The sequence below is a fragment of the Octodon degus genome, unplaced genomic scaffold, assembly GCF_000260255.1.
Source record: "Octodon degus isolate 3935 unplaced genomic scaffold, OctDeg1.0 scaffold00010, whole genome shotgun sequence".
NCBI classification, from domain to species: domain Eukaryota; kingdom Metazoa; phylum Chordata; class Mammalia; order Rodentia; family Octodontidae; genus Octodon; species Octodon degus.
Genome location: NW_004524586.1, coordinates 16,454,912 through 16,480,598, shown reverse-complemented (window position 1 = coordinate 16,480,598; position 25,687 = coordinate 16,454,912). Strand labels below are relative to the sequence as shown.

Sequence of the window (25,687 nt, the reverse complement as noted above, 5' to 3'; positions counted from 1 at the left end):
CACTTTTTCATGCCTATATCTTGTATTATCTGCAACTCCTTTGAAGGTAACAGCGCGCAATGACTTGAACATTGTTACTCTCCTGTAATCTTGTTTTGAAATTTTATACCATTGCTTTTATTGATTCTTCTTTTTTTTTTTTTAAAGCTGCTTCACTGTTTTGGCACTCAGACCAACAGGATACACACATAACACAAATATATATATATATATATATATATATATTTGTCATAGTGGGGCCGGGGAGATGGCTCAGTGGAATGAGCGCTTCCCTGGAAAGCGCAAGGACCTGAGTTCAATCCCTGGTTCCTCAAAAAATAAAAAACCAAAAATCAACAATTGTCATAGATGTTTGTGGTATCTCATTGTTGGTATAATCCATGTTTCCCTCGTGACTGATGGTGCTGCGCCTCTTTCTGAGTGCAGAGTTGCCTCCCATGTATCTTCTGAGAGAGCTTGCTCTTTACATCTTTTACTTCCTTTGGAGGGGAGTGCGGAGAAAATGGTTTTCTTCTCTTCCTGTGGGGCTGTTTTTTATTATTATTATTATTATCTAAATTTTGTCTATGGAAATGTCCAAGCTCTTTGTTTTGGATGTTTCCTTTTATAGGTTGTGGAGTTAGTACTATATCTAAGAGTTCTTTGTTTAACTCAGGGTTACAACATTTTTTCCGAAAAATTTCACAGTTCTACATTTTTTACTTAAAAAATCTGGAGTGTGTGTTTAAAGTTAATATTTTGGGGGGTTGGCAAGATAGCTGAGTGGTCTAAAGTACCTGCTTAGGCAAGCTTAGGCAGGCTCAGGGGCTGAGGTCCAATTGCAGGTCCCCCCCCCAAAAAAAAAAAGTCAATTTTTGTGTACTCTTTAGGTATGGAATAAAATTTATGTGATGATCATCTTAGGAGAATGTGTATTTTGTTACAAATTCTTTGACCATGTATGTTCAGGATAATATTTTTAAAGTGGGTTTCTGCTCATTTGTTTTGGAAAATAGTAATAACAATTATTTACGTAGTAGATACGGTGCTTTCCAAAATGAAAGCCTTCTCCTCCCCTTCCTCCTTGTCTCTCACTCCCTCTATTTTTTTTTTTTTTTTTTTTTTTTTAGCTTTAATGTAACTCATGAAATACGTTGCATGAGCAAAGTTTAATTCATTGAGGTAGAGTTCAGTCTACTGTATGGAATTACTTACGAGTCAGTGGCAGAAGGTGGCAAAGCACATTAGAGCATTTGAAGTTCATAACTTTCTCTAACAGGGTATCGCAAAAGGGATAGAATCTCTAGTTTCCCTCCAATTGAATTTATTTCTGCCAGATTCAGTACTACTTGTGTGAGCAAGGACACAATAATTTGTGTCCCTATTTTCAAATTCTTCATTGAATTTGAATGCTGCTAACTCACCATAGGAAGACTATTAGAATTAAAATGTCACAAGGGTCCTAGCACTGTGCACGACAAGCGGTAGGATCCCTCATTACCATTACTGTATCGAGGCTATGTGTTTCATAAAAGGGCATTAATATAGGAGATAATTGATTCATACCTAAGAAATGTGCAAATAGACCAGAAAATATTTGTGGAATAGAGCAAAGATTTTATTTTCTCAGTATAGAAGCACTGCTGTGGATTTAATGCAAGAAGCTACGCGTAGGTAAGGCATGGTCTTCATCTTATTATAAGACTTAAAACCACACAAAGGCTTAGCATAAGTCTAGGTTGTTGGTCTCCAGGTGATGACTGTGTTTCTGTTAATATTACATTGTTATTATTAGTGGATAACACAACTATGTAAGAAATTATGAATTCTTGTGGATTAGAGGATTATTCTGCTCTTTCCTTTGTGCTTAGCCCTCACCCCCTCATGAAATGATCTGTCTCTTTTTTACATTGCTGCTTTTTTTTTTTTTTTTTTGAGTAATAGATTCACATTCACTCTCACCAGCCTGCATCTGGCTCAGCCTTTCTTTTTCTTGCTTTGCAGGGTGCGGCCTTGAAATACCTGCCAACTATCGTCAATGATGTGAAGTTGGTGTTTGATCCCAAAGAGCTCAGGTAATGGTGCCTCCAGGGCCAGTGCTTGCCACGTAGTAGCCCAGCGGCATGTGCAAATGGAGTGTGGCATGCTCCGGGTTCTGTCTCTTTTTGCCTAGAGCAGTGCCCTGTCCATTCTGTAAGAAAGGTGGGGAGTAAAGGAACAATAATATAGCTTCTATGTTTTGGGGCTTTTAATTAATTATATTATTCTTTTTTAATCTTTAATGTATTTACTTATTTGGTACAGGGTCTGACTATGCAGCTTGGACTCATAGTGATCTTCCTGTCTCAGCCTCCCCAGTGCTAGGATTATAGGCACGCAGTACCACGCCTGGTTTGGGTGGTGGCAGGGTGCACCTCAGGTTCCGGGGCCTGCACAGCATGTGGTACCAGGGTTTGAGTCCCAGTCCCTGCATTTATGTGGCAGGCACTTAGACTGCTGAGCTATCTCCCCAGCCATGTTCTGGAGCTTTAAAAATTTTTATTTAAATGTTTTATTTTGAGCGAGGGTCTAGCTAGGTCACTAGGTTGTGCCTGTGGTGGTAACTGTGACACTTTGCTAACTGTAAGTATATGGAAAATGAATCAGCTATCACCAGCCACAGTGATCTCTTTGAAAGGTAATTTAGAACCCTACGGACTGTAACATGAATTGGGCATTTTGTAAACGGAGGTGTTTGAATTTCCATGTATCCTTGTTGCTTTTGTTTTATTTTGCAGCTTCTGAAAAATTTCATGTGGGAGCAGGGTGTGGTAGGCTGTGCCTGTAAGCCCAGCCCTCGAGGCGGCTGAGGCAGGCAACTTCCTCTTCGTCTTCTTCATCATCATCTTCTTCTTCGTCTTCGTCTTCATCTTCTTCGTCTTTGTCTTTGTCATCTTTGTCTTCGTCTTCGTCTTCATTGTCTTCATCTTCTTTGTCTTCTTCATCTTCTTTCTTTTGTATTTTTTAGGGCAGGGTCTACAGGGTGTTCAGGGTCTCACTACTAGATCGGATTCACAGTGATTCTCCTGTTTACAGCCTCCCAAGGGCTGGGATTACAAGCGCGCGCTGCCACACCCAGTCTCATTTGACTCTCAGTCCCTGTGTTTGCCTAAGCAGGCGCTTTAATCCACCGAGCTATTTGGCCAGCCCAAGTCAGGTAACTTTGAGCCCTGCTTAGATAATGTAGTGACTTAACTAGACCCTGTCTCAGAATAAAACATTTAAACCAAAAGAATACCCAGAACAAAGCCCAAAGCAGAAATGCTATGCTACTTCTTTGTTCTCTCCTCTTTCTTATAACACCTAAGCTCTACACCTCATACACAGATACGCAGGAAAACATTCTTGGTAGATGATAAATACTTCATTTTTATTGTTGGATGTGAAAGAGTGGATTTAATACAAGATCAGACTTGTATGGTACAGGTCTTCATTTTGTGTTACAAGACTTTGCTAGGATTAAAGGAGAAAAGTACATGGATGCCTGGCACACAGTATAGACTTAGTCTCAGGTGATAAATGCCAGTTTCTGTTTATATTGCTTTTATTATTATGGGTCTACAGTGAGGGGCTGCAAGCCTCAGACAGAAAGGTTGGACGTCGTCCTCTAAAATGAGTGAATGATGGAATGGATGAGTGGATCTGGACAAACATACAAACAACCCCCAAAAACATACTGGCAGGAAGACATTCATTCGGCTTTCAGGCTGAGTAGTGTGGCTGAGAATTAAATCCTTCTGAGTCCCCGGTGGGCCGCTCCTGTTCCGAATTGCACATGCGCAGGTTTGGTCTGCAATATCCCAGTTCCACTACCTTCGGAGCAGTGCTGTTGGCAGCAGCGGAGAGGCGCAGTTTTGCTAACAACAGATGAATTTGCTAGCACAGTCCCATCTCCTTTTTGTTGTGGCTTTGGTTTGGCACAGTGAACCACCCTCAAGGTGTGGCACCTTTCATACTAGCTTGAGCAGCTCACATAAGTATTAGTAAAGGAATGTCTGACTCTAAGTGCTTAAACTGAAGAAAAAATGGGTTCTTCCTCCACTTGGTGGCTGCACTCGGTCACTCATGCCCTGGGGTTGAAGGGCCAGGGGCTCTTGGGGAGGTACTACCTGCCATGTGCCTGGGGATTTAGTGTCTAGCAGGAATGCATTTATTTTCTGTTCCTGTTTATTGACAATGAGGCTATGCCCTTGCAGACTTAAATGAAGAGAGAGGGGCATGGATCGCGTGTCTGCCTGTCCGGTCTCTGTGGAGGCTTTTCTATGCAGCCTGGTTCTTAAAGCAGAGGGCCCTGAAATGAAGGCATCAAGACCTCCTAAGAATCTGTTATAAAGGAACAATTCCAGGTTCCTCCCTAGACCTCCTAAATTAGAAGCTGTGGTCCAGCCATCTAGTTTGAAAGGACTCTCCAGAGACTTCCAGTGTATATTGAGTATTGGATTGTGTACAGTTGTGTATCATTGTAACATATGCTCTGATAAAAGTATGTGTCAATTATAGGCTGTGCTCTTAGAAAAGTAAAATTATTTGGCTTTTCATTATTTTAAACAATTTTAAGTAAGTAGTATACAAGTTCCTTCCAAAGGTCAAACCAGCGTTCAACGAGTGAATGTTGAAATCTAATTTTTAAACTTTGCAGTACTAGGAATTGGTGTTTCATGACCTGATGTCTAAGTATTGCTTAGAAGAGCATCGAATCATTTTGTTATATATGTCTAATTTATTTTACTTGCACTTTTCCTAATAGCAAAATGTTTACTGAATTCATCCTAAATGTGCCCGTGGGTCTGCTGACCATTCAGAAGCTCTACTGCTTGATTGAAATTGTTCACAGTGACCTGTTTACACAGCATGGTGAGTGGAACCCCAAGAATTATTAAATTGTCACATTAGCCATTGTCCAAAGTTAGGGGCTCTCTGAATTTTGTCCTTAGTATGAGGATTGGAGCTTGCACCTAATTAAAACAGTCCCATCGCAAGACGGGGCAACTTAGCTTTACTAGAGAATGGTAATTGACATATAGTGCAGGTAATGGATCTTTAAAAATGAAGGCAACAGCTCAGTTTATGATTTAGGTGCAAGCCATGGCTCCTGTATAATCAGCAGACATTGTAGCCTTCATAATGCGTGATTGTCTGTCTTGGGGAGGCAGACCCTTGTGTCCACTGAGATGATTGCCAAGTAAAAAAAATCAAGTTTTCTTTAAATTCAGAAGTAATGGCTCATCTTATTCTGAACCTGGTTTTCTTTAGCAAGGTTTCTTGAAGCCGTGCTCAGAGTAATAAAAATTCTAATGATTCTTCAATTCCTTTATCCTGAAGAACACCTTATATATTCTGTCCTTGTCTCCCCACCCTTTTGATTAATCCCTTTCTTACTTTTTGGCAGATTGAATTAATATTATACATATGTCATGCAGTTTTATTGAAAGTTTAAAGCCATTGCATAATTGCACAATCTTTCTCATTTAGTTGAAGCAAATATATGGAGGATAGTGAGTGACATCTGGACTGACTGATTCCGATTCACTGTCCTGCGTTTGTGCCCAGACATTTCACCATTCCATTCACTTTCTTTAGTTTGTATCATCCATGGTGCTGTTTGTAGTTCCTCTGGCTTGGAGTATCCTTATTCAGCTACTCCTGGCTGGACTGAGAACTCTTCATGTCTAATTCTGTGCTTGGTGCTTTCTTGGCTTCTGGATGCTGCATGTACCTGCTAAACTTAATCTTATTTCTTGAGTTCACTTTCTAAAATGCAGTGTACCTTTGTAGCTAGTGTTTACATTGAAAAAGTATTAAGACCTCCTATCTGGGTAGGAATGTTGTTATGAAGAATAACTATCAACCAAGAAGTGAGTGGCTTTCTAAGGCCCCTGCCTGCAAACCTCTCTCTCTTCTGTAAAAGAAAGCCAGCTCTCCCCGTTGTCTTGGGCTTGAAGAACATGAGTCTGCCTTGACCCATTAATCCCAATAATCTATATTCCAGGTTTCCAGGGCAGAGCAGGGTCCTGACTTGTGTGTTCTCAAGGTACTTTCCCTTCCAGGACATCCTGAGACGTAAGAAAAGCGTGCTCAGATGTGATGCGTGGGGGCTCTGCTTCTGACTTTGCTGCCAGAAAGACTATACAGCCAGACCTCGGTTGTCAAATTCAACTCATTCCAAATTGGTGTTCAAACACCAAAATGTTCGTGAACTGAACATATTTTTTCCATAAGACATAATGGAAAACCAAATCATTGCTTCCGAGGCCCCCAAATTAACACTTACAAATTCATTTCTTGATGACCTTAACAAAGTTTGTAACGATTTCTTTTTCTAACTCGTTCATGGTTGTCGCAGATTTCTCTTAGCTTTCCTGCTGGCATCACTAACTTTCTTTGGAGATAAGATTGCTATGTTTGCAGTTTTGCAAATAAAGTGAAAAAGAAAGCACGGTGGTGACAGCTCTGACACTCCCCAAAGCGCAGTGTGTTGTCCGGGTGAGGGTCGGGTCTCGGCTGCAGCTTGGCCCTCTGTGTTTTTGGCTAAATGCACACGGGACTCACTCGGTTCCTACAGGTGTTTTTCAAGTTGGAATTTCAGTTGAACTGGCCAGCAGTGTTACAAACACTGAGCAAGTTTTAAAAAAAAATTAACTTTACTATCAGAACCATTTGGCCACATAAGTATCACTGTATTTTACAGTAAAGAATATACCCGCCCCCCCCCGAAGTTTCCTTTCTAGGTTTTATCATGTAGGTCACGGTAGTTCTGTATCTCTACCTTCCAGTGCCAAAGATAGGAAAACTAACCCAGAAATATATCTTACCACCATCGTTGCCATCATGAGTGTCTTTAATTAAATTAGTGTCTGTTTCTCCCCTCAAAAATATCAGGGAGAGATTTTGTAAAGAATTATGAAATTATTTAGAGTATAGTAGAGTGCTGGCAGTGAGAATGTGTCATAGTAAATTATGGGCATATTCAAAGTCATTGACACAAGGGAAGGGTTTCAAAGGCAAAAATGAGGCAAATTACAGTGAGTACTTGCAATAATAATCCTTGACCACAGTAATTAATAAGGTAAATGACATCAGTCCAAGGTTGAATAGACAATTGCTATGCTGATACCCTGGTAGGAGTACCTTTTTTTTTTTTTTTTTTAATGTATCTGGTATAGGGTCTCACTGTGCAGCTGGGACTTGTAGTGATCCTCCTGTTTCAACCTTCCCAGCACTGGGATTACAGTGTACGCCACGCCCAGACTCACTGGCCAGGGGCGGGGCTGGCTTGGCATGTGGTGCTGGGATCGAACCCAGGTCCCTATGCTTGCCTAAGTAGGCGCTTAGTCTGCTGAGCCATCTTGCCGGCCCAGGAGTACTGTTTGTGTAAGTTTACAGTAATATCTTTGCAAGCTTGTGGTCTGGCATTCTTTTGTGATAGTTACTATCAGGAAATAGTATGAGCCCCTGCTCTACCACTTCCCCTTTTTATATTTTTATGATAGACTTCAGACAGTTGACTTTTTTTTTTTTCTCATTCTGACAGCTTTTACATTTCTTTCACATTCTCTCCCTTTAATAAAGATTATTCTTGAAGACTTCATTGACCAAAGATATTATAGTTAGGCTTTGATTTTCTGTGGCTGCTAGCATGATAACTCTTTGGTTGTAGTACTGGTCCCACAGTGGGAGTGCAAGTAATTGCTGACTGGAAGTTATTGTCCAAAACTTTGTGACACATTCGAGCAACAAAGGCTTAGCTAGAGTGAGTCTTAGGTGAAGCTTACCTGGAGGATGCTCTTCTGGTGTGAGACAGGCTTCCACGATGTACTTCAGGTTGGTGTTGATCTGAGTGCTGGGATTACAGGCTTGAGTCACCACACCCAGCTGGGGGCTGCTGTTAGACTCAGTGCTGTCTTTCCTGTACGCAGTGGGTATTATTTCCAAGTTCAGGGCCAGGTTAGTTTATTATGAGTTGAATAGTTTTGGTACAACAGTTATCAACTTTAAAAAGAAAAATATAAAATTTCCACTATCCTATTTATATAATATTGTGAACAACAGCAGCAAAAAAACCTAAGTTTTTTCTTTTTACAGTTATGCCAATTTGGATGATCAAAAAAAGGCCAATTTTGTTATGAGTGAAGCCTACATTTATTAGAAAAATTATATATATATATATTTGTTTGTTTGTTTGGTTTGGTTTTTGGACACCAGGCATCGAACTCAAGATGCTGTGCTAGCGAGGCAGGTGCTGTTCACTGAGCTATATCCCTGGCCCAGAATCTCATATTTTTATGACTCGGATTGTAAATACCATAAAGAAGAATTACCGTGCATAGACCAGACATAGCCGCACCATACCTCTAACGCCAGCACCAGGGAGGCTGAGGCAGGAGAATCACAAGTTCTAGGCCAGATGCAGGGGTAGGCCAGGCTGCACTATATAATGACATCCAATTTCAAGAAACCAAAACCGAAAAAACCTAGAAACAAATAGAAAACAAGTCCCTTAAACAGGTACATGAAAAACAAAACTATGGTTGCCCAAAAATACACAATAGTCATGGTTAAGTTTTGATGAAAGACTAACAATGGCCAAGAAAATTTAGTTATTTTATGGTTTATGGCTTTTTAAGATAATAATTATGGCTGACCAGATTTTACGTAATCCTTAAAGTAATTTCCTTAAAGTAAGTCATTTAATCAAAGTAATAAGCCAGATTTAACTACTTATAGCCACTCAAGGTACTTTTAAGACAAATAATTTAAAATCCTAAACTTTTTCGATTTAGTTTCTTTCTAGGCGATCAAATACTGAATAAAGGCAACAAAAAAGTACAAGTAATTGTCTTGGTAAGATGTAAAATCTTTGTTGTCTGGACCTGTTTTGTAAATTTTATTAAAAGCATTTCAGCATTTTAAGAAATGCTCAGTAGTTTAAACATAGTGAATTAGAGTCTCATTTTGTATGAGCTCATTAATGTTTAATTTTCATACGATTTTATAAATCAGTTTTTAAAGGAATAGCTGGCTTATTCACACCCCACTCTCCCTTTATCAGATTCATTGACCTGTCAAGTTCTGTGACTTCTGTGAGATCTTCAGTTTGGCAGGCGGCCTTCTTTCTTCCCTTCGTGTCTCCCCGCCTTCCTGCCTGTCCCCTGCTTGTCTCTTGCCCTTTAGTTTTGGAACAGTTCCTCCTCTCTACTTCAGGAGGAAATTTTTATTTCATTATACATCATCATTATTTTGTCCCCCAAAATTACTTTGTAAACTTTTCTTACTATAAATATATCTGCATATGTAAAACTCATTGATTCCTTTCTGCCTTCTTTCCTTAAATAACTTTAAATTCAGATAAAATTATTTTTCTCAATAAAATGTATTTGTCTTTTTGTAGTTTTCTCATCAAAATACATTTTAATTTTTATTTTATTTATGTATAAAATTTAAGATTATCTACATTAAAGACTCTTTAATGTTTACTAACGTTAGTGTTTAGTGGCGATCCATGAGGGCGGTCATCCTAAATTGTGTTTTTCATCAGCAAATAAGAAAACTTACTAGACACAAACATACTGTCTTTTAAAAATGGAACTTAAATAAGCAAGATAAATTAAATTTACACTTGGAAATAATTGTTTGGTTTATAGTTAACTACCTTGTTAAGTTTTAGATTACTTGTGAAACTGAGATAGAAGGTAAATACTGAGGGAGGTATAGCTCAAAGGTAGAGCATTTGACTGCGGAAGATAAATGCTGTCATTATTTTACCCCATTTCTTTGTAAGAAAAGCTCAGAATGTTAACTATTGTGCTTGTCACACAGGAGGCAACGCACATTGCACTACCGTTTCTTATGCACCTTCTTTGATCAAACTTTGGTGTTTGTGACCTTAACCATCTAGTGAAGACAGTATCACCCTCTTTATCCTTGAAATCCAGAGCAAAGTTATACTCTTTTTATCATTAAATTGATGAGACAGTAATATAGTAATACAAGTTTATCATTTTATAAAGAACTTAATCCAAATTACAATAAAATGGAACAAGGTAAGGACACCTGTTACATGAGTACATTTTAAGCTTTTTGTTTGTATTATTACTAATACTGTGGACCAAATTTTTGAGGTAGAGTAGGTCACATAACAGAATGTTTGGAAAAGTTTTTGCTGACCCCCTTGCTCCCATCATTTCAACATTAAGTGAGTTTAATGGTTAATGGGATGGACTGAAATTAACTTTTAAGCCAACGTAAATGCGCAGTTGTTTTCATAATTGTAAAAGACTTAACAGATTCAAAATAGGAAATGGAAAGAAAATAGTGAGTAAAAAAGCCTGTGCCTCTGAACCTCGTAGTTGTACTTTGAGAATTATCTTGTGATAAAAATTCTTAAATGAGGCACATGAATCAAAATAAAATATTAAACTACACAAAACTACATGTAAATTCACTAAAGGCCATAATGTACTATCACAAACTCAATTATATTAAGTAACACAGGAAAAGATCCCTGCTGAACAAGAGCCACATAGCCACGGGAACCCCTACTAAAGCTATTGCCAGGAATTGCCAGCTCAGCTTACCTTGACCAGTTTGAATTAAATTCTGTCCAGCAGTAAGACCCAAGGAAAGCAGAAATGACCTTCGCCTCAATTCATCGTTCAAAGCACCTGCCTAGGAAGACCCTGCATGGGACTAGTAACCCACGAGGTTCTCTCAAAGAGGCCTTTCTCAAGGAAAGAATGTTTCCAGAATACCCCAATGAAGTCAGCAGGGAGCTACTCTAAAGCAGGGCTCAGTGGGAATAAAGACTGACCAGGGCAGGAAGGGTCATGGAAATGAGGCTGCAGAAGGACCTGTTCCAGGAGCTGTTGTTTCTCTCTGGTGGTTGGTGTTGCTTTCTTTCCTTTTGTGGTTATTAGGTATGTCAGTCAACAAAACAACCAACCAGACAAAAAACAGTGCAAAAGGATTCTTCAGTGACCGATTTATTTGGAAGTGGCAGAGCTGTAGTAAGAACATGTGCCGTAGGAAGTGATGAGCATATTGAAAGAGGTTGGTGCCAGGGGAAGTTTCTAGAGGCAAAGTGAGAAGGACTCTGTCAGATATTTTAAACAATAATCATTGACCACAATGAATAATAACAAAAGGACCAGCAATCCGAGGCTGCAGTTGTCCCTTTAGAAGTCCTTTTGCTATACACTTGCTGTGACATCTTTGCATGCTTGTGCTCTTGGCAGAGTCTCTTGTGACAGTTCACTGCAGTCGTGGGTCGGAGCACTTCCAGCACAGCGTCCCCTGCTTTCATTTAATTTACTGATCAGGCTATTGATTGATTGGTTTGGGCTGACACAGGTAACAACACCATTGATTCAGATGGCTTTTCCCAGTTTTCCTCACGTATGGTGAATGTCCATTCTCCGTGAATAAGAATTGTCATGAACTTGTACCTGATTTTATTGTATGTTGTTGAGGACATCTTTATATATATTTTAAAATTTCAGTTGCAGAAGTCTGTCTTGGATTTGATTTGAGGAAACACCTAACATAGAGTTCAATAAAATATTTAAGATAGAAGTTTGTTGCAGTATATTTTAAGGTGATGTTTGGTCTTCTGTGGAAACATACTCCTTGTGTAGGCAGTAAAAAGCTTGGAAGGAAGCTCACTGCTGGCTGTTAGTGATGTTCTCAGCCTGGGCCTTTGGCCATTGTGTATCTTCTGCCTGTGTCACATTTCTGTGTCATTGTCATGCCCAGAGTCTTTATTCTTGTGCTATAAGTCTTTTTATCAGAGGCTGTCTCAAGTCCTGTTTCAAAGTTGTGCTTTCTGTAAGTAAATACTTAGCTTGGTTATATGAGGAGTTGCCAGGTAATACAATATTTTGAAATATTTCATTTATCTTTTTAAGTACAAAGTTAAGATTTTGATTTTAGTAGCACATTTTACCCAACATAATAAATGAGATTGTATGAAATCTAGGAATCCAAAATTACCGTAGGCTAAGTGAGCCGAAAGTAGACTGGAGCTTCATGTCTTAAAAGAAGTTGCAGAACTTCCCAATCAGTAGCTGTTGTCTGTGCCGTAATCAGCAATCCAAATGTGCTTTTCTGAGTACCCAGTGGCCGCCCGGAATCCTTTCAGAATACCTTAGCCAAATCTTTGCCTTATCAGTTTGGGGGTTTAAGAGTTTTCTGCGTAAGGTTAGCATAGAGAGCCCTACTTTTTCTCATTTGCAATTGCTCTACTTCAAAAGAGCCAACCCCTGTCTTACCTCCTTGTCAGGAAAGATTTGTCAGTCACAATCTTCTGGTTTCTCTGTTCTTACAATGATGTTATTACTTTTGCAGAATATTCCATGCCACATTTGGTATAAATATTTAAAGCCAACGCATTTTCTGATGAGAAATGATGGCTGTGATTTTCATGCTTTGTTCTGTTTCTGGTTAATTTGTAAAAAATATAGTTGTCTTTATCCTTTTTCCTGGCCCCAGTGGAATCAGTCAAATTGACTTTCCATGTGTCCAGATGTTCAGAAATTTCTAGAGCTAAGTGTTTGTGCTGCTGAATGTGCTAACGCTTCCCGAACATTCTTTAACATGTGGTCCGGATGCATCTGACAGGTCCTGAGGGTTTCTCCGTAGGGACAAAAGGGTAGAAGTGGGAATTCTAGGTCTCGCTTCAGCAGTTATATTGCCTCAGTCATTAAAAGAACCACTAGTTGTTTTGTTCTAAAACATTTCTCTCCATTGTCAACCAAAAATGAAATGAACCTATTGACGAGTGAGGAAAATGACATGTATTTGGGGTTAATGAGGATTGCTATCTGGGAAAACAGATTCAAGCAGTCTTGAAAATGTACTCTGAAATTTAGAGAGTGACAGCTGTATTTATAGATTTACACCCCAAGGAGGGTTGGAAATTACATCACTCATTAGTTAGGAATTGTGATAGATGCTGGTAAGAGTCATACTGTCTTGTAAAGAAGGAACTAGATGTGTTGTCATTCTCTAGGTAGTCTGGAGGAAGGCATCTGTTAATGTATAAGGTCAACAGACGTTACGCAGAGTTACTGGAGACTGAGATTTGGCCCAGTTAAGAGTTAGTGCAGCAAAAGGTTATCCTACATGGGTTGTGTCTGGTCGGGTGCGTATCTGTAGCCCAGTTCAAGGATTGACCTGTGCACTGTGTCTGAGGCCATATTTGATCATGATCTTTAATTTAAGTGCCTGGAATGAGTGCCGCTCCATTGTGAATTTCTTGTCACCGTGTCCACTTGAAAGCAGAGCCATCATGGCTGCAGGAACCTCACTGTAATGGGAAGGAGAAGTAGATACGTGTGCACGAGGTTGGCAGTGAATTCTGACCTGGACTGGCTGCTCTGCAGAAAAGCTTTCCATTGCCAGCTGTGCTTCCTGCAGGCCAAGGCTTACACGGTCCTGACGGTTTACAGTGCTGTCTTCCCACTTGTCACTCCTTGAAGACGTGGAGAGGGAACATGCGTCCAGCTGAGTTTGGTTGGCTGTAACAGGAAGTATCTCTTGGCACAGAGAATTGTGTTGGGCCCCCAGCCTATGTGGAACCAGCTTGAAGGAGGGCTCTGAATGCCGTTGCTGCCACTCTCTGCTCACAAGAGTCCAGCTCTCCGTCCTGTTCTCCCAAGGATTGCGGGATGTCTGCTCACGTTGCAGCGGGTGGATTTGCTTTACTCATTTCCCTTATTCAAGTGCTGAGGGTTTCTGGAGAGGCCCTGGCAGCCTTATAAGAAGTAATGCTTAGCCAGCTACTTGGGCATCTTGTAACTAAGTCATTTAACACATACAATTAATTGCAACCAAGTGCTTTCTGTGAGAAGTAACACTGATTTTCTTCCTGGTGCCCCTTATAGCACTTCTGCACCACTGCCATGTGAAATCATAGTGTTTCCTTCCTTGTGACTTGCTCACCATCTCTGCCCCCGCCACAGAGAGAACTCCTGGTGAAGGCCTTGTTTATCTTGGATTTGCTGCGTTGCCAGGCCTGTAGCTGCCTCTGCACTCCTGCACATCTTCAGTGCATATATGTTAAAGGAAGGCGTTGTGCATGGACATTCCAGATCCCAGATGGCAAGCAGGATATGACACATGACAGCCACATATGTGTGTGGTTCATTTGCTCTAAGGGAGGTGACGTTTTGTGCTCGGTTGGAGCAGCTGCTTTTGGATCTGCACGGCATGATCATCAGGGAGCAGGAGGATGTCTGAGGAGGAGGAGGAAGAAACATACAGAGAGAAGGGAGAAAACTGCTCTGCCTAGACCTGAGGTGGAGGGTTATCTGTGAGCACTCTTATGAAATCTGGGTGTCTTCACCTTGCTGCTGATATATTGATTATCCAGGGTCATGGAACTGTAGTGGGGGGCTCTCGGGGAGCTTGTAGTTCAATCTCTACATTCAAGAGATCTTTTTGTCAAAATTACAACGAACTTCCCATAAACAGAAAAGAACAGAGAAGACTGACTGTATACTTACATACTCACTGCCCAAATTCATTATTCACAAACTTATTTCTGTATGCTCCTTCCTCATATTTTTTCAAACAAATCCTAGCCATCTGAGCATTTTATTAAGGTTGCAGTACTCAGGGAATGACACTGTTCCCGAGTGGGAGGGTGTGCACTGGGGCTGGGCTCTCCGCTGGTGTCCTGTGGTCCCCTTGGATGTCTCATTCCTGCTCTTGTGCTAAGGTGAAGGGCCTTCAGCTCATTAACATGCTGCAGGAGAAAGCCAATGAATGGGCAGTAATGGCTTCTGCGCCCGCTCGTGCGGTGTCACTTGACTGCTTGAAAGCTGGCTAAATAGATTATGTGCTGCAGAAAAAGATGACTCTTGCATATAATCTGTGGTGTGGAGTGAGCAGATTTCTAAAGCGAGATACAAAGAGAAAGAGAAGTCGACACTTTTAATTTGTGCATTTGTTGCTTTTTTCCCCATGTGATTATGTTGTTGCCCACATATCTGACAAAAGCTGTGAAAATTAAAGCTTAAATCCTATTATAGAAATGAAAAGTTTCAGTGTAATTAAATTAAGCCCAAGAACACTGAGGTTTAGGATTTATGCCCATACAATGATTTTTATGTTGATGTTATAGAATTTGGAGTAAAATGAATCAATGTAAACTGGCATTAACTTTTCAGTTAGTGCATTGAGAGTTTGGAGGGAGGCGAGGGACCTGGTGGAGCCTGTGCTCCTGTTCCATGGAGTCTTTTCCTTTGCTGCTGTGAAACAGACCTTTGGGAGCACCCACACAGCTAACACTGGATCAGTTTTTTGTTTTGTAAGATGTAATCTTTGCATATTCTCATACTGATGTGACTTGAGCAACTGATTGATTTTATTTCAGAGATTCTTGTCTCCTTTTTATTAGGCCCTTTATTGGTTCTGTGGGGGAGCATAGGCCTTGGGTGGAAGTTTAAAGGTTTACAGAGTGAAGTTCAGCGGTAGGACCATCTCCTTGGCGCCAGCAGTAGTTGGGCATTGCTGAGGGATTACTTCTTTATGTGTCTGCCATTCCTTGGTGGCTCTTTGGCTTGTTTGCTCATTTTTGTTTTGCTCTCATTTATTCTGGTGGTTGGAATCTACCTGTGAGCAGGGGTGAGAAACATGCTGTTCCTGCAAGTCCTGGAATCTGGCGGTGTTTTAATTCACTGTGCCAAATAGGCTCCTTTTAGACAGTGTTCGTTAGTTAGCCTTCTGCAGTTTCATTTTTGAGTGATACACAACTTGAAAATGTAGGCTAAAGAGTTTAAATTCTTTCATTTGCTCCCCACTCCCGTACCAGGGATTGAACTCAGAACCTTGCACTTGCCTGGCAAGCGCTTATTCTACTGAGCTATCTCCCCTCATTTTGCTTTTTAAGGCGAATGATTTGTATGGTGAACAAGCACAGTCAAACTCTCCATGTTAGTGATGGAAACAGTTACAGCAACTTGATGAAGTCTGAGGGCAAAGTCTCAAACACCTACTGGGACTTGCTCTTAAGTCATTTCCTTTTTCCATGGTGGTTAGGTCCTTGGGAGGACATTTACATCTCCGAAAATTGCCCTGTTCTTCAATTTCCTTTTACTTTAAGTCATAGACAAGAAAAGTTCAATATTTAATGCTGACTTACAATAAAACATACCTCATAATTTTTTTGATGGACCAGTGTTCAACTGTATCTCCATAAACAAATTAAAATAGCATCTCTTGAGCTTATTACCCACTGTGGAAAATAGATCTTAAACCAGAAGCTACTTTGAAGTAGTTTGGTTAACTTGATGGATGTTGTACATAGAGAAAAATTGGGGTTGGAGCTAATTTTGCCACAGTCACTTAATGTACCACTCATATAGCATTCTGGAATACTTTAATTAGATAGCTGTGCTGATGACTTCTAATGAATGCTGCCAGCTGTGAACCCAGAAGAGTGACTCTTTTAAATACTAGTAGAATATAAACATCATTTTCTCTTCTGTTTTTTCCATGCCTTCAGAAAACTTTATTCTTTATCTGTAATATGGTACCTTTTTCATTTCTCATCCTGTTTATTACTCCATATTGCAAACTACTTTTATTATTTATGTTTTTGAAAAGACCATTTGTTTAAACAGCACAGTATCTTAGTAGTGCCTTACTGGGTCTAGGAGAGTGCGCTCAATTTCAGTTTCAGTCCTGTCATAATTTATACATCACCTATCAGGTGCTCAGGACTGTTGCTTAGAAAATTTGCTTCCTTCTAGAGTCTTCAGTGTCATCATCTTAATGTAGAATTGGAAGAGTAATTATATCGAGTTACAGAAAAGGACATCGGGATGCTGGTCTGTGGGTAACATAGTACACAGGGAGCTGTCCACCATAGTGGTGCTGATTAAGGAATTGGGTTGTTGTACATTACCTCCCCTTTTCTTAAATTGTTTCACACCCATTGCATGATTAATATATTCTGAAACCTGAATTTACTTCCTCTGCTATATGAAACAAAACAGAAAATGCATAAATGAATAAACAAACACATAATAAATTAAACATAAATCATAGAGTGAGTGTGTAACCTATATGTTCATGGCGTTATAATAATTTTTCTTCCTGTGTGGGTACTCTAATCTGTGATCAGATTTGTACTGCTTACAGTACCTTTTTAGTCTAAACTTTATGATTCTCTTTTAACCCTTTGTTTTTTGCTCTTGAAAGGAGGGCTTGTGTCCCAATGCTTGATTTTAAGTGCAGGATGGACCATCTAAGATTTCGGTGACTGTGTGATACTTATTCCTGCATACTCTTGGCATTAGGACAGCATGTTTGTAAGTCCATGCTTCCTTCTAGTCCCTGGAGCTTAGCTGTGTACCTGTGTGATATATTGCTTGGGACAGTGGGTCAAGCCCCAGGGCAACGGGAGTCTTCATTGTTTTGCTTCATAACCCCATTCTTCTGCATAAACCTTTCCCTAGGACACACAAGATGAGCTGAACAAGGCCATATTTTAAACACACCTCTCACTATTAGGACAACCAGGCTGGGTACATGTAGGGCCACAGTGACCGTGGTTTCTTCCATTCTCTCAATTGAAAGAATGAATGCATACTCAATCCATAGCTTTGTATATTCTTTCTTTGTTTTCTCATCTTCCATATGGTGAGATTGTGCTTGTGACCTATAGAATTCCTTGTGAAGTTACCCAGTCACCTCTTTGGTTCTTCTTCATCCACTTAGAGAATAAATTCCCTTGCTTGACTAATGTTTGATACATTCTTGTTCTAATAGCTTACCTGTCTGGTTTTGAGCCTAGAGCCTCATGAATGCCAGGAATACATGAGACCACTGTACTGTATTCTTAGTCCTTTTTTATGTGGTGCCAGGGATTGAACTCAGAATCTTGTGCTTGCTAGGCAGGTGCTTAGGCTGCTGAAAATCTCCCTGGCCCCCTTAGTCCTTTTTATTTTCAGATAGGATCTCATTAAACCATGCAGGCTAGCCTTGAACTTGTGATTCTACTGTCTCAGCTTCCTGAATAATTAGGATACAGGCATGTAACTCTGTACCTAGCTTTCTGGTTGCCCTCCTCGTCCACTACTTATAAATGAGATTCTTTTATGATCTTCCTCTGTTGGTTCTTCTTTCACTTCTCTTGGCACTTTATGTGTTACTATAGCACAAATGGAAATTTGACCTCTGTTATTACAGTTCACCAAGCCAAAGGATCCAGAAGACCTGTTGTTCCACTGTTGTCCTTCTGAAAGGTGGCTCTTATTTTGCAAGGCCTTATGGCAGCATTCAGAGGTCCTGTCTTTGAGAAGCTGTTTTTCCCTTGTCCCAAAGTCTGCATGTGGCTGTGCCCCTCCTTCCAGCTCCTCCTATTTTTTTACTTACTCCGTCAGCCTCCCAATTACAATTCCGTGACACTGGGGTGCTTCAAGGCTGCGTTGCAGATTGCCACATTTCTGATCCTTTCAGCAGGTAGCTGAATGGCACTGCTCTGATCAGAATTCTTTAAAAGGTGTTCCCTGGCTGACAGGAATAGCAATGCTGTGCAGGGCATTGGTGTGTTTATCATTTTACAGACTAGGAAACTAATGTTCAGAAAGGCAAAATGATGTACTAAGCATGACTTGATAGTTATTTCTTCTTAGCACTAGAAACTTGCATGACTTGTTATATTAAAATGGTTCTTTAGCAAATGACATTTGACATGTAAGTGCACCTGAACAGTACATACTTACATACATGTGCACGCACATACATCACTTACCCCAAGTGGCTGTGGCTTGAGAGTCAGGTGTCTAATTTTGGCCCGGCTTTTGCTTAGCAGTGCACTCTCTGAATCTGTCTTTCCTCCAGCTCCCAACTGCTACAGCTGGACAGTATGCAGATATGTAGATGGCTTCTCTGGCCTCCTCCTGTGCCGGCACTGTCCTTTGCATTTATGCTGCTTAAAAACTTATGTGGAGGGAGAAAATCACTTGAACATACTGAAACGTGGATATGGGATTCATAGATGGATGAAAAATAAGATGATTGTCCATAGAAGATGAATAGCAAGCATTCCCCATTTATATGGCTCTTACTGTTTAATTCTCATTAAAAGTGTTTTTCTGGCTCTCAGTTCTGTGCGACACACACTAGGTTATTAAATGCACTTTATGGATCATTTATTTAATGTGACCAAACTAAAAATTAAGAAGCACATTACTCAGTGTTCATAAAAATGAGTGTTTTAAATGGACAAATTCATTCCATTTTTGTATTTTACTTTAATGTAGAGCTGTAATGGGGTTACAGACAGATATTCTGCTTGGACATTTATAAGCCGATGATGCCTGTTGAATACCTTTTATGAAGATTAATATTTTTTACTCTGTGCCCATTACCAGGCCATCAATCATTCTCACTTTGGCTCTTACAGCTGAGGACAAGCAGATGTCGAATGATTGGAGACTATAATCATTGTGGATCAGGCTGGGGAAGGAGGGCACCCAAGGTGGCTGGGGTGATCCTCGCAGCCGATTTGCATGGAGTCTAGGCATACTGGGCTGCCTGCTCCTTTGCTGGCAGCCGCAGCAGGGTTGCTTCAGTTGCTTTCTGTGCATGGCAAAGGAAGCAAGGACATCTGCTAATTTTAGCATTTCTTGCCACTGAGCCTCGAGCTGGTGCTAACATAGGTACTGAGAAGTCCTGAAGTTATGTACATGTTGTCGTGCATCTGGTGGGAGAAAACTGTGGCCTGGACTCTGAAGGGACTAGGTCCTTGCAGTGAGAAATTGCTCATAAGGTTGTCAGCTTATGTTTCCTTGCCTGTGCAGAGTGTGCTGTTCAGGGAGAGCTATGTGAACCATGAATGTAATTTAGAATGTTTTAGTTGCCACATTAAAGAACGTACAAAGCGATTGGTGAAATTCCTTTTGATAGTAAGTTCTATCTAAAATATCATTACAGTATGAATTTAATAGCGTACTTTGTATGTGTTTTTTTCCTACCCTAAGCCTCTTTCAAAATCATTTTCTATTTTATCTTTGCAGCACATCTCTGTTTGGATGCTGAATTTTCCTGAAACACTTGATCCTTATTCTTACCACTTTGCAAAATCAGATCCACATATTGGAGTTGTTCTAAACAATTGTTTTCAATAACTCAGTCAAGTATCATTTTACATTTGAGTTTAAAGTCTATTTAGTTAAATGAAACGAAAATTTTTATTCTTTAGTGGCACCAGCTTAATTTCAAGTGCTCAGTGACTACCCTATTGGACAGCACAGTTGTGAAGGGTTAGTTTTCCTTAGTGCGCATTGAATTGAAAGGCTGCATTTTGTACACTGTTATTTTTATTGCTTTTAACAGCTACTGTTTATTGTGTACTATTTTCTAAACATGCGCTTGGTGTCACTTAGTTCTTAGAACAAACCTGGGAGATTTGCAGCAGCCCCATTTTGCAGGTAAGAAAAAAATATTGAGACCTACAGCATTTTAAGTCCAGTGCTCAAGATCTGTAGCCAAGAGCGAGCAGGGATTTTATTACTTTTTGATGTATATGAATGAGCTGATTCTTAGCTTTTCATGGGTTCAATCAGTTTACTAGTCTTCTGGCCAGTTCCGTAGTTTTCAAAAAGTTAGGTGTTGGTAGTTTATTTAGAAATGTGTTTTCTTTGAAAATAATAAGGTCTTTTTGTTTGCTTTTGGATTGTCCATCTGGTTTAGAAGTATTGGTGTGATTCCTTGTGTAAAATGTACTTTTTTGTGCATGGAAAGGGTGTTCAGGATGCTGTGTTGGTACATCCCTAGTGTGACAGGAGCTTCGTCTTTCATAGCTTATAGTACTTCAATGTGGGCATGTGGGCTTGGGCCATGTGGATAGGGTGCATTCTCTCAGTGCTGTTAATTTTGTATCTGGATGGAAGACAAAAATTGAGGGTCTTTCTCTTATTCAAGCTTGTGCCTTACTACTTCTTGAAAAAACTTCGTCTGCAGACTGCAGGACAGAATAAGAAAAGCCCATTTAAAAATGAGATTTTGTATTAGCGCTTTATCAGGGATAGAAACTGAGTGGATACTGTGTGGGGTAGTCACCCACAGAAGTAGGTGTGTGTTTGTGTGCACACACTCATGCTTGTATTTATGCCTAATTTCAACTGAAAAATGTGGCTTTGAATAATGCCATCATTTTGTATTTGATAGCCACTATTTATTGAGGACTGGGCATAGACTTGCTTTCTTACACAGACCAATTTGATACCATAAGCATATACTCGTAAATTAACCAGATTGCCACGCATATGAACACACACCTCTGTGTCCGCTTGTTTGCTGTCTTGGAACATTTAACTAGAATCCTAGAAAATTGGGCACGGCCTGGTAATGGTACACTGTAGTTCAGTTGTCTTCCAAGGATGAAATTCTGCTGCTCCAGATGGCAGGAATCTCCTTATCATTTAACAGGTGTGAATCATTATGGTGTGTAGATAAAAAACATAAAAACAGGTATCTACCAACTCTCCTTAAAGGAAAAGGAATCTCTTCTCCACATTGAGTATATGAACACACACACGTGCACACGCACACACAAACACACACACTGTCAGATGTTGGTTTTATTCCAAAACTATTTTCTGCCTGCATGGAGATTACATTGCACTGAAAAGACAAAATGATCAGGGTTTGGTCGGGGACAGGGCCTCTTAGCGTGTTGTACCTAGATCTGTGTGCGGAGGCCTGCAGAACACGGGTCACCAGCAGGACAAGTGTGTGACTCAGGCTGCTGGCTTTGGGCCTCCCGGCCTCTGAAGGATGGTGTGGATTTGCCTTTCCTCTCTAGGAGGCTGTGAGCGGGTTCTGTGGGCCTGGTGACAGGCAGCGGTGATCCCCTTTTCCTTGAAGGCCTGCTTGAGATCCTTAGCATGAGCGGTGCGATATCTGGCATTTGTGGAAATCCGTCCGCTGTCTGGCTGCTTCCTCTTGGTGGTCCTGCCTTGTCTTGTAGCTGCTCCCAGAGGTCTGTGTTGTTGGAGATCTCCAGTGCTGCTGGCGCTGTGGCAGGGAGCTCTTCCCTAGTGGCAGGCCTGGTTGCTTTCTGCTACCGCACTCACCAAGCGTCATCTCATTTTCTCCACAACCCCTGCTTCTGCTCATTTCCTCTGCTGTGGATGGGTGGATGCTGAAGGATGATGGATATGGATGGATGGATACTACTGAAGGGTGAGATGCAGCTGTAGAATGGCTCAGCAAAAAATTTCAACAAATAGCTTTTTATTTTCTTACTGAGGGAGCTTAATGAATGGAATGCCTTTAGCAGTGGCAAAAGGGCAATGATGAGTTCAAAAGTTTGTTGTTTTTTTTTTAAAGAAAAGCTGGATAACAGTGAAAGTGAACATAGACCTTGGGGCTGAGTGGATGTTAGGTGACTGGTGGGAGTTACTTGCCAAATATGAGCACACAGGTATCACCTCCTTCACCCTGGAGTAATTCTGACAAATGAAACCAAAACACACCAGTTAACTCGGAGAACAGTGCAGTCTGCCACCTCCTGCCCAGCTTGACCAAGACATGTGCTGTAGTGTGCAGATATTGGTGAGGACATCTAGGTACCGCAGCCTGAAGAGCCAGTTCCGAATCACTCAGCAGCATACCTGCTTCCAGCCTTTACATTACAGGCCTTCTATCCTTTTTGGGTCTTTGGTAAGCTGGCGCAAAATACGAGCTTGATAAGCTTATGTCATTGATGTTTCTTAGTCGCATTGTCAAGGATTGTTATAACCTGCTAGGTCTTAGTGACGTCAACTTCTCCCTCTGAGATGGCTTGGAAATTAAATTGTTTTCCACAATGGTGGCAGTGATGGGATAGGTATGGCCTAGGGCTTGTCCTGTGTTGAGGGTGACATATGGAGGCCATGTATTTCCAGAAGGGTGAGATTACTCATCTGGAGAGTCTGACTGGGGACTCTGTGGAAGGAGGTGGCAGGGCTGGTATGGTTGGCAGGTAATCTTTCTAGCCCATTGAACCAGCACAGCTGGGGTGGGGGAGGAGTTGGAGTATTGGCCCACACTAGATGTTGTGTTCAGGTAGGGGTGGTAGATCAAGCTACACGGGGTTGGTGTAGCTTGAGGTACTGGAATCTCACAGGAAGAGCATTGGGGTTGGTATATTTGTGGAGATACCAGTCAGTCTGTTTTGTTTTTTTTAAAGCCATGTTCAGTCCTGTGACTTCACTTTCTGGTGCTCTTCCCCTTGGGCTGGCCTTGTTTCCGAGTCATTCCCGCACTGCCAGTCTCCTATAGGGTCCAGAATGTTTCAGCCTTTTGAATCATTTCACCCAAGTTCAGGGGCCATGGTCCTCTCCACGAGGATTTCCTTCCATGTTTTGGAGGTGTTTTCAAGGGTTTTACAGTGAGGGTTGGGACTGAAGATAAGGACAGTGATTCAGGGCTTCCCTGACATCAACAGTTCAGGCACAGAGGGCGCTCCAGGTCCTCAGACAGCCTCAGTTCTGTGTGCTGGGCTTTGTGGCCCTGACCTCCTGCAGGATTGCAGGCATCCTCACTAGAAGGCTGGCCTGGCCTCTTCCCAGACGAGGGGCAGCAGTTAGCATGCCATGCACTGCTTGTGCCCAAGGATTATTCCGATTGTGAAGTCAACAAGCAAATCCACATATTTACATACTTGTTGGACAAAACTCCTTCTGCAAATGAATAAATCCAGAGGCAATTTGAAAAAAAGCTTTTGCATCAGCTGCCCACATGTAACCCACTGGGAAACAGCAGTAGAAGCACTTGTGTGAGTTCTGAGCCTTTTTCCTTGCTTAGGCTTTGCGCCCGCCTCTACCAAGTCCTTCATTACCATGTTGTCCTTGGGAAAGTTCTGAGTGTTTTTCTGAATACTTACAGGAACCATTTCAATGTTGCCTGCTTTTTTCTACATAAAAATTTCAGGAAACATTAATGCAAAACACGCTTTTATGTATCATTAATGGTGTAAGTCCTGAAATGTACAATCCTAAAGCCCCGCTACAACTATTTAACATTGCAGAACGCGGCTGCCTCTCTCCTGCTTTACGTCTTGGAGTAGCAATGGCCATGCTAGCCTTAAAGTGTAAAACTGCGGCTGGAGTCAGACGCTTGAGAGAGATGATGGAGGTCCGTTGGGCTTCCCATTTGTAAGAAATAACTAGGAATTTCTTTTTACCTTTAATCTTACTTGTATCTTTTTCTTTTTTGCTGTTTCATATTATGAAATCTACTCTGTTCCTATTTAAAGAATAAAAACCCAAACCTTCCTTGACCTGGTCCTTAGCTCTCAGTGTCCCTTCAGTTTGCAGAGCGGGGTGGTGTCCCTGTCGCTCAAACTGCCATTTTCTTCTCCCTCTTCAGCGCACTCCCAGAAGCTTGCTGGAAAGGGCTCTGCACGCATTTGCCACAGCCCAGCTTTGGAGCAACAAAGCGTGTCTGGGTTCCCCTATGAACAGACTAAAAAATCTGCCATTAGAATAATTTTTGGTATGAAAAGTAGGTCTTTTAATATTCCAAATTGAAGAGTTTATAATAGAGAATTAAAAACCCCAAATCTGTGATTATAGGTGTATTTATGTGCATATCATGGGATAGATGTACATGTATGTTTATGTTTGTGTGTATTATTATATTGTGTATTTACATGGAGGCACCTATATACATGTACACACACATGAACGTTTGCATAAATTATTTATATAGCAGTAGAAATAATGTAGCTGTCAGTCTCCATGTTCCAGGATGTGAAAGCAGTATGCCTGGAGAAAGGAACCGAAGCTTCTAGCAAACATGCGTTGTCACTGGCGGCTCTCGCACTGACCAGCTGCCCTCTGTCCCTTGTAGACTGCAGAGAGATCCTGCTGCCCATGATGACCGAGCAGCTCAAGTACCACCTGGAGAGACAGGAGGACCTGGAGGCCTGTTGCCAGCTGCTCAGCAATATCCTGGAGGTGCTCTATAGGAAGGACGTGGTGAGTGACTGCCACCTGGCCTGCTGCCTTCTAGAGCCACGCAGGAAGCTTCGTCCTGCCACTTGCCCAAGTCCTGGCACGTGCCACATGCCACTGCATTATGCATGGTTTATTTAAGTAGCAATGGTGCATTTAAATAGCAATCCTAGTGCTCTGGGAGCCTGAGGTGCAGCACAAATTCAAGCCAAGCCTGGGCCACTTCGTGAGACCCGGTCTCAAAAAGACGAAGAGGCGAGGGATGTAGCTCTGGGTGAGCGTTCTGGGCTCAGTCCCCAGTCCAGCAGGCAACCACAACACCGGCCATAATTTTCAGGTTTTAGTCTCTTCCTTTTGCTCTCTCTTTTTTTTTTTTTTCAAAGTTTTATTGATAAACAGCAATGAGACAGTTTCAAATCTAATCGGAAGTACAGTTTCAACAAATAATCTTCGTTTTGCTCTTTAAGGGTTGAGTTGTTAAGTTATTTTTGTGTGTCTTTCGTGATTATTGCAGTGTTTATCCTTCTGCATTAAAATCAGTTTTTATATCTTTTATCTTAGTAAAATGCTTCAGAATGCCTACATTTTATTCTTAAGATTAGATAAAAGGATTTGATGTTAAAAGTTGGCTAATGACTTCTTTCTTGCAAGTCTTATTTGTATTAGTGATATAGGTTCAATCCTCTCTCCCTCCCTTTCCCTCTTTTCCTCCTTCTCTCCCC

At 41.0% G+C, this 25,687-nt stretch overlaps 1 protein-coding gene across 2 annotated transcripts in view; it reads left to right on the top strand.

Annotated features, from left to right (window-relative positions):
* Dock1 (dedicator of cytokinesis 1) overlaps positions 1-25,687 on the top strand; it is a 542,363-nt gene that overhangs the window by 183,634 nt on the left and 333,042 nt on the right. For both annotated transcript variants that reach the window (XM_004625582.2, XM_012513454.2), the window contains exons 24-26: positions 1,984-2,054; positions 4,766-4,872; positions 24,862-24,989. In XM_004625582.2, coding sequence (XP_004625639.1) covers positions 1,984-2,054; positions 4,766-4,872; positions 24,862-24,989 — 306 coding nt within the window. The remainder of the gene's footprint in view (positions 1-1,983; positions 2,055-4,765; positions 4,873-24,861; positions 24,990-25,687) is intronic.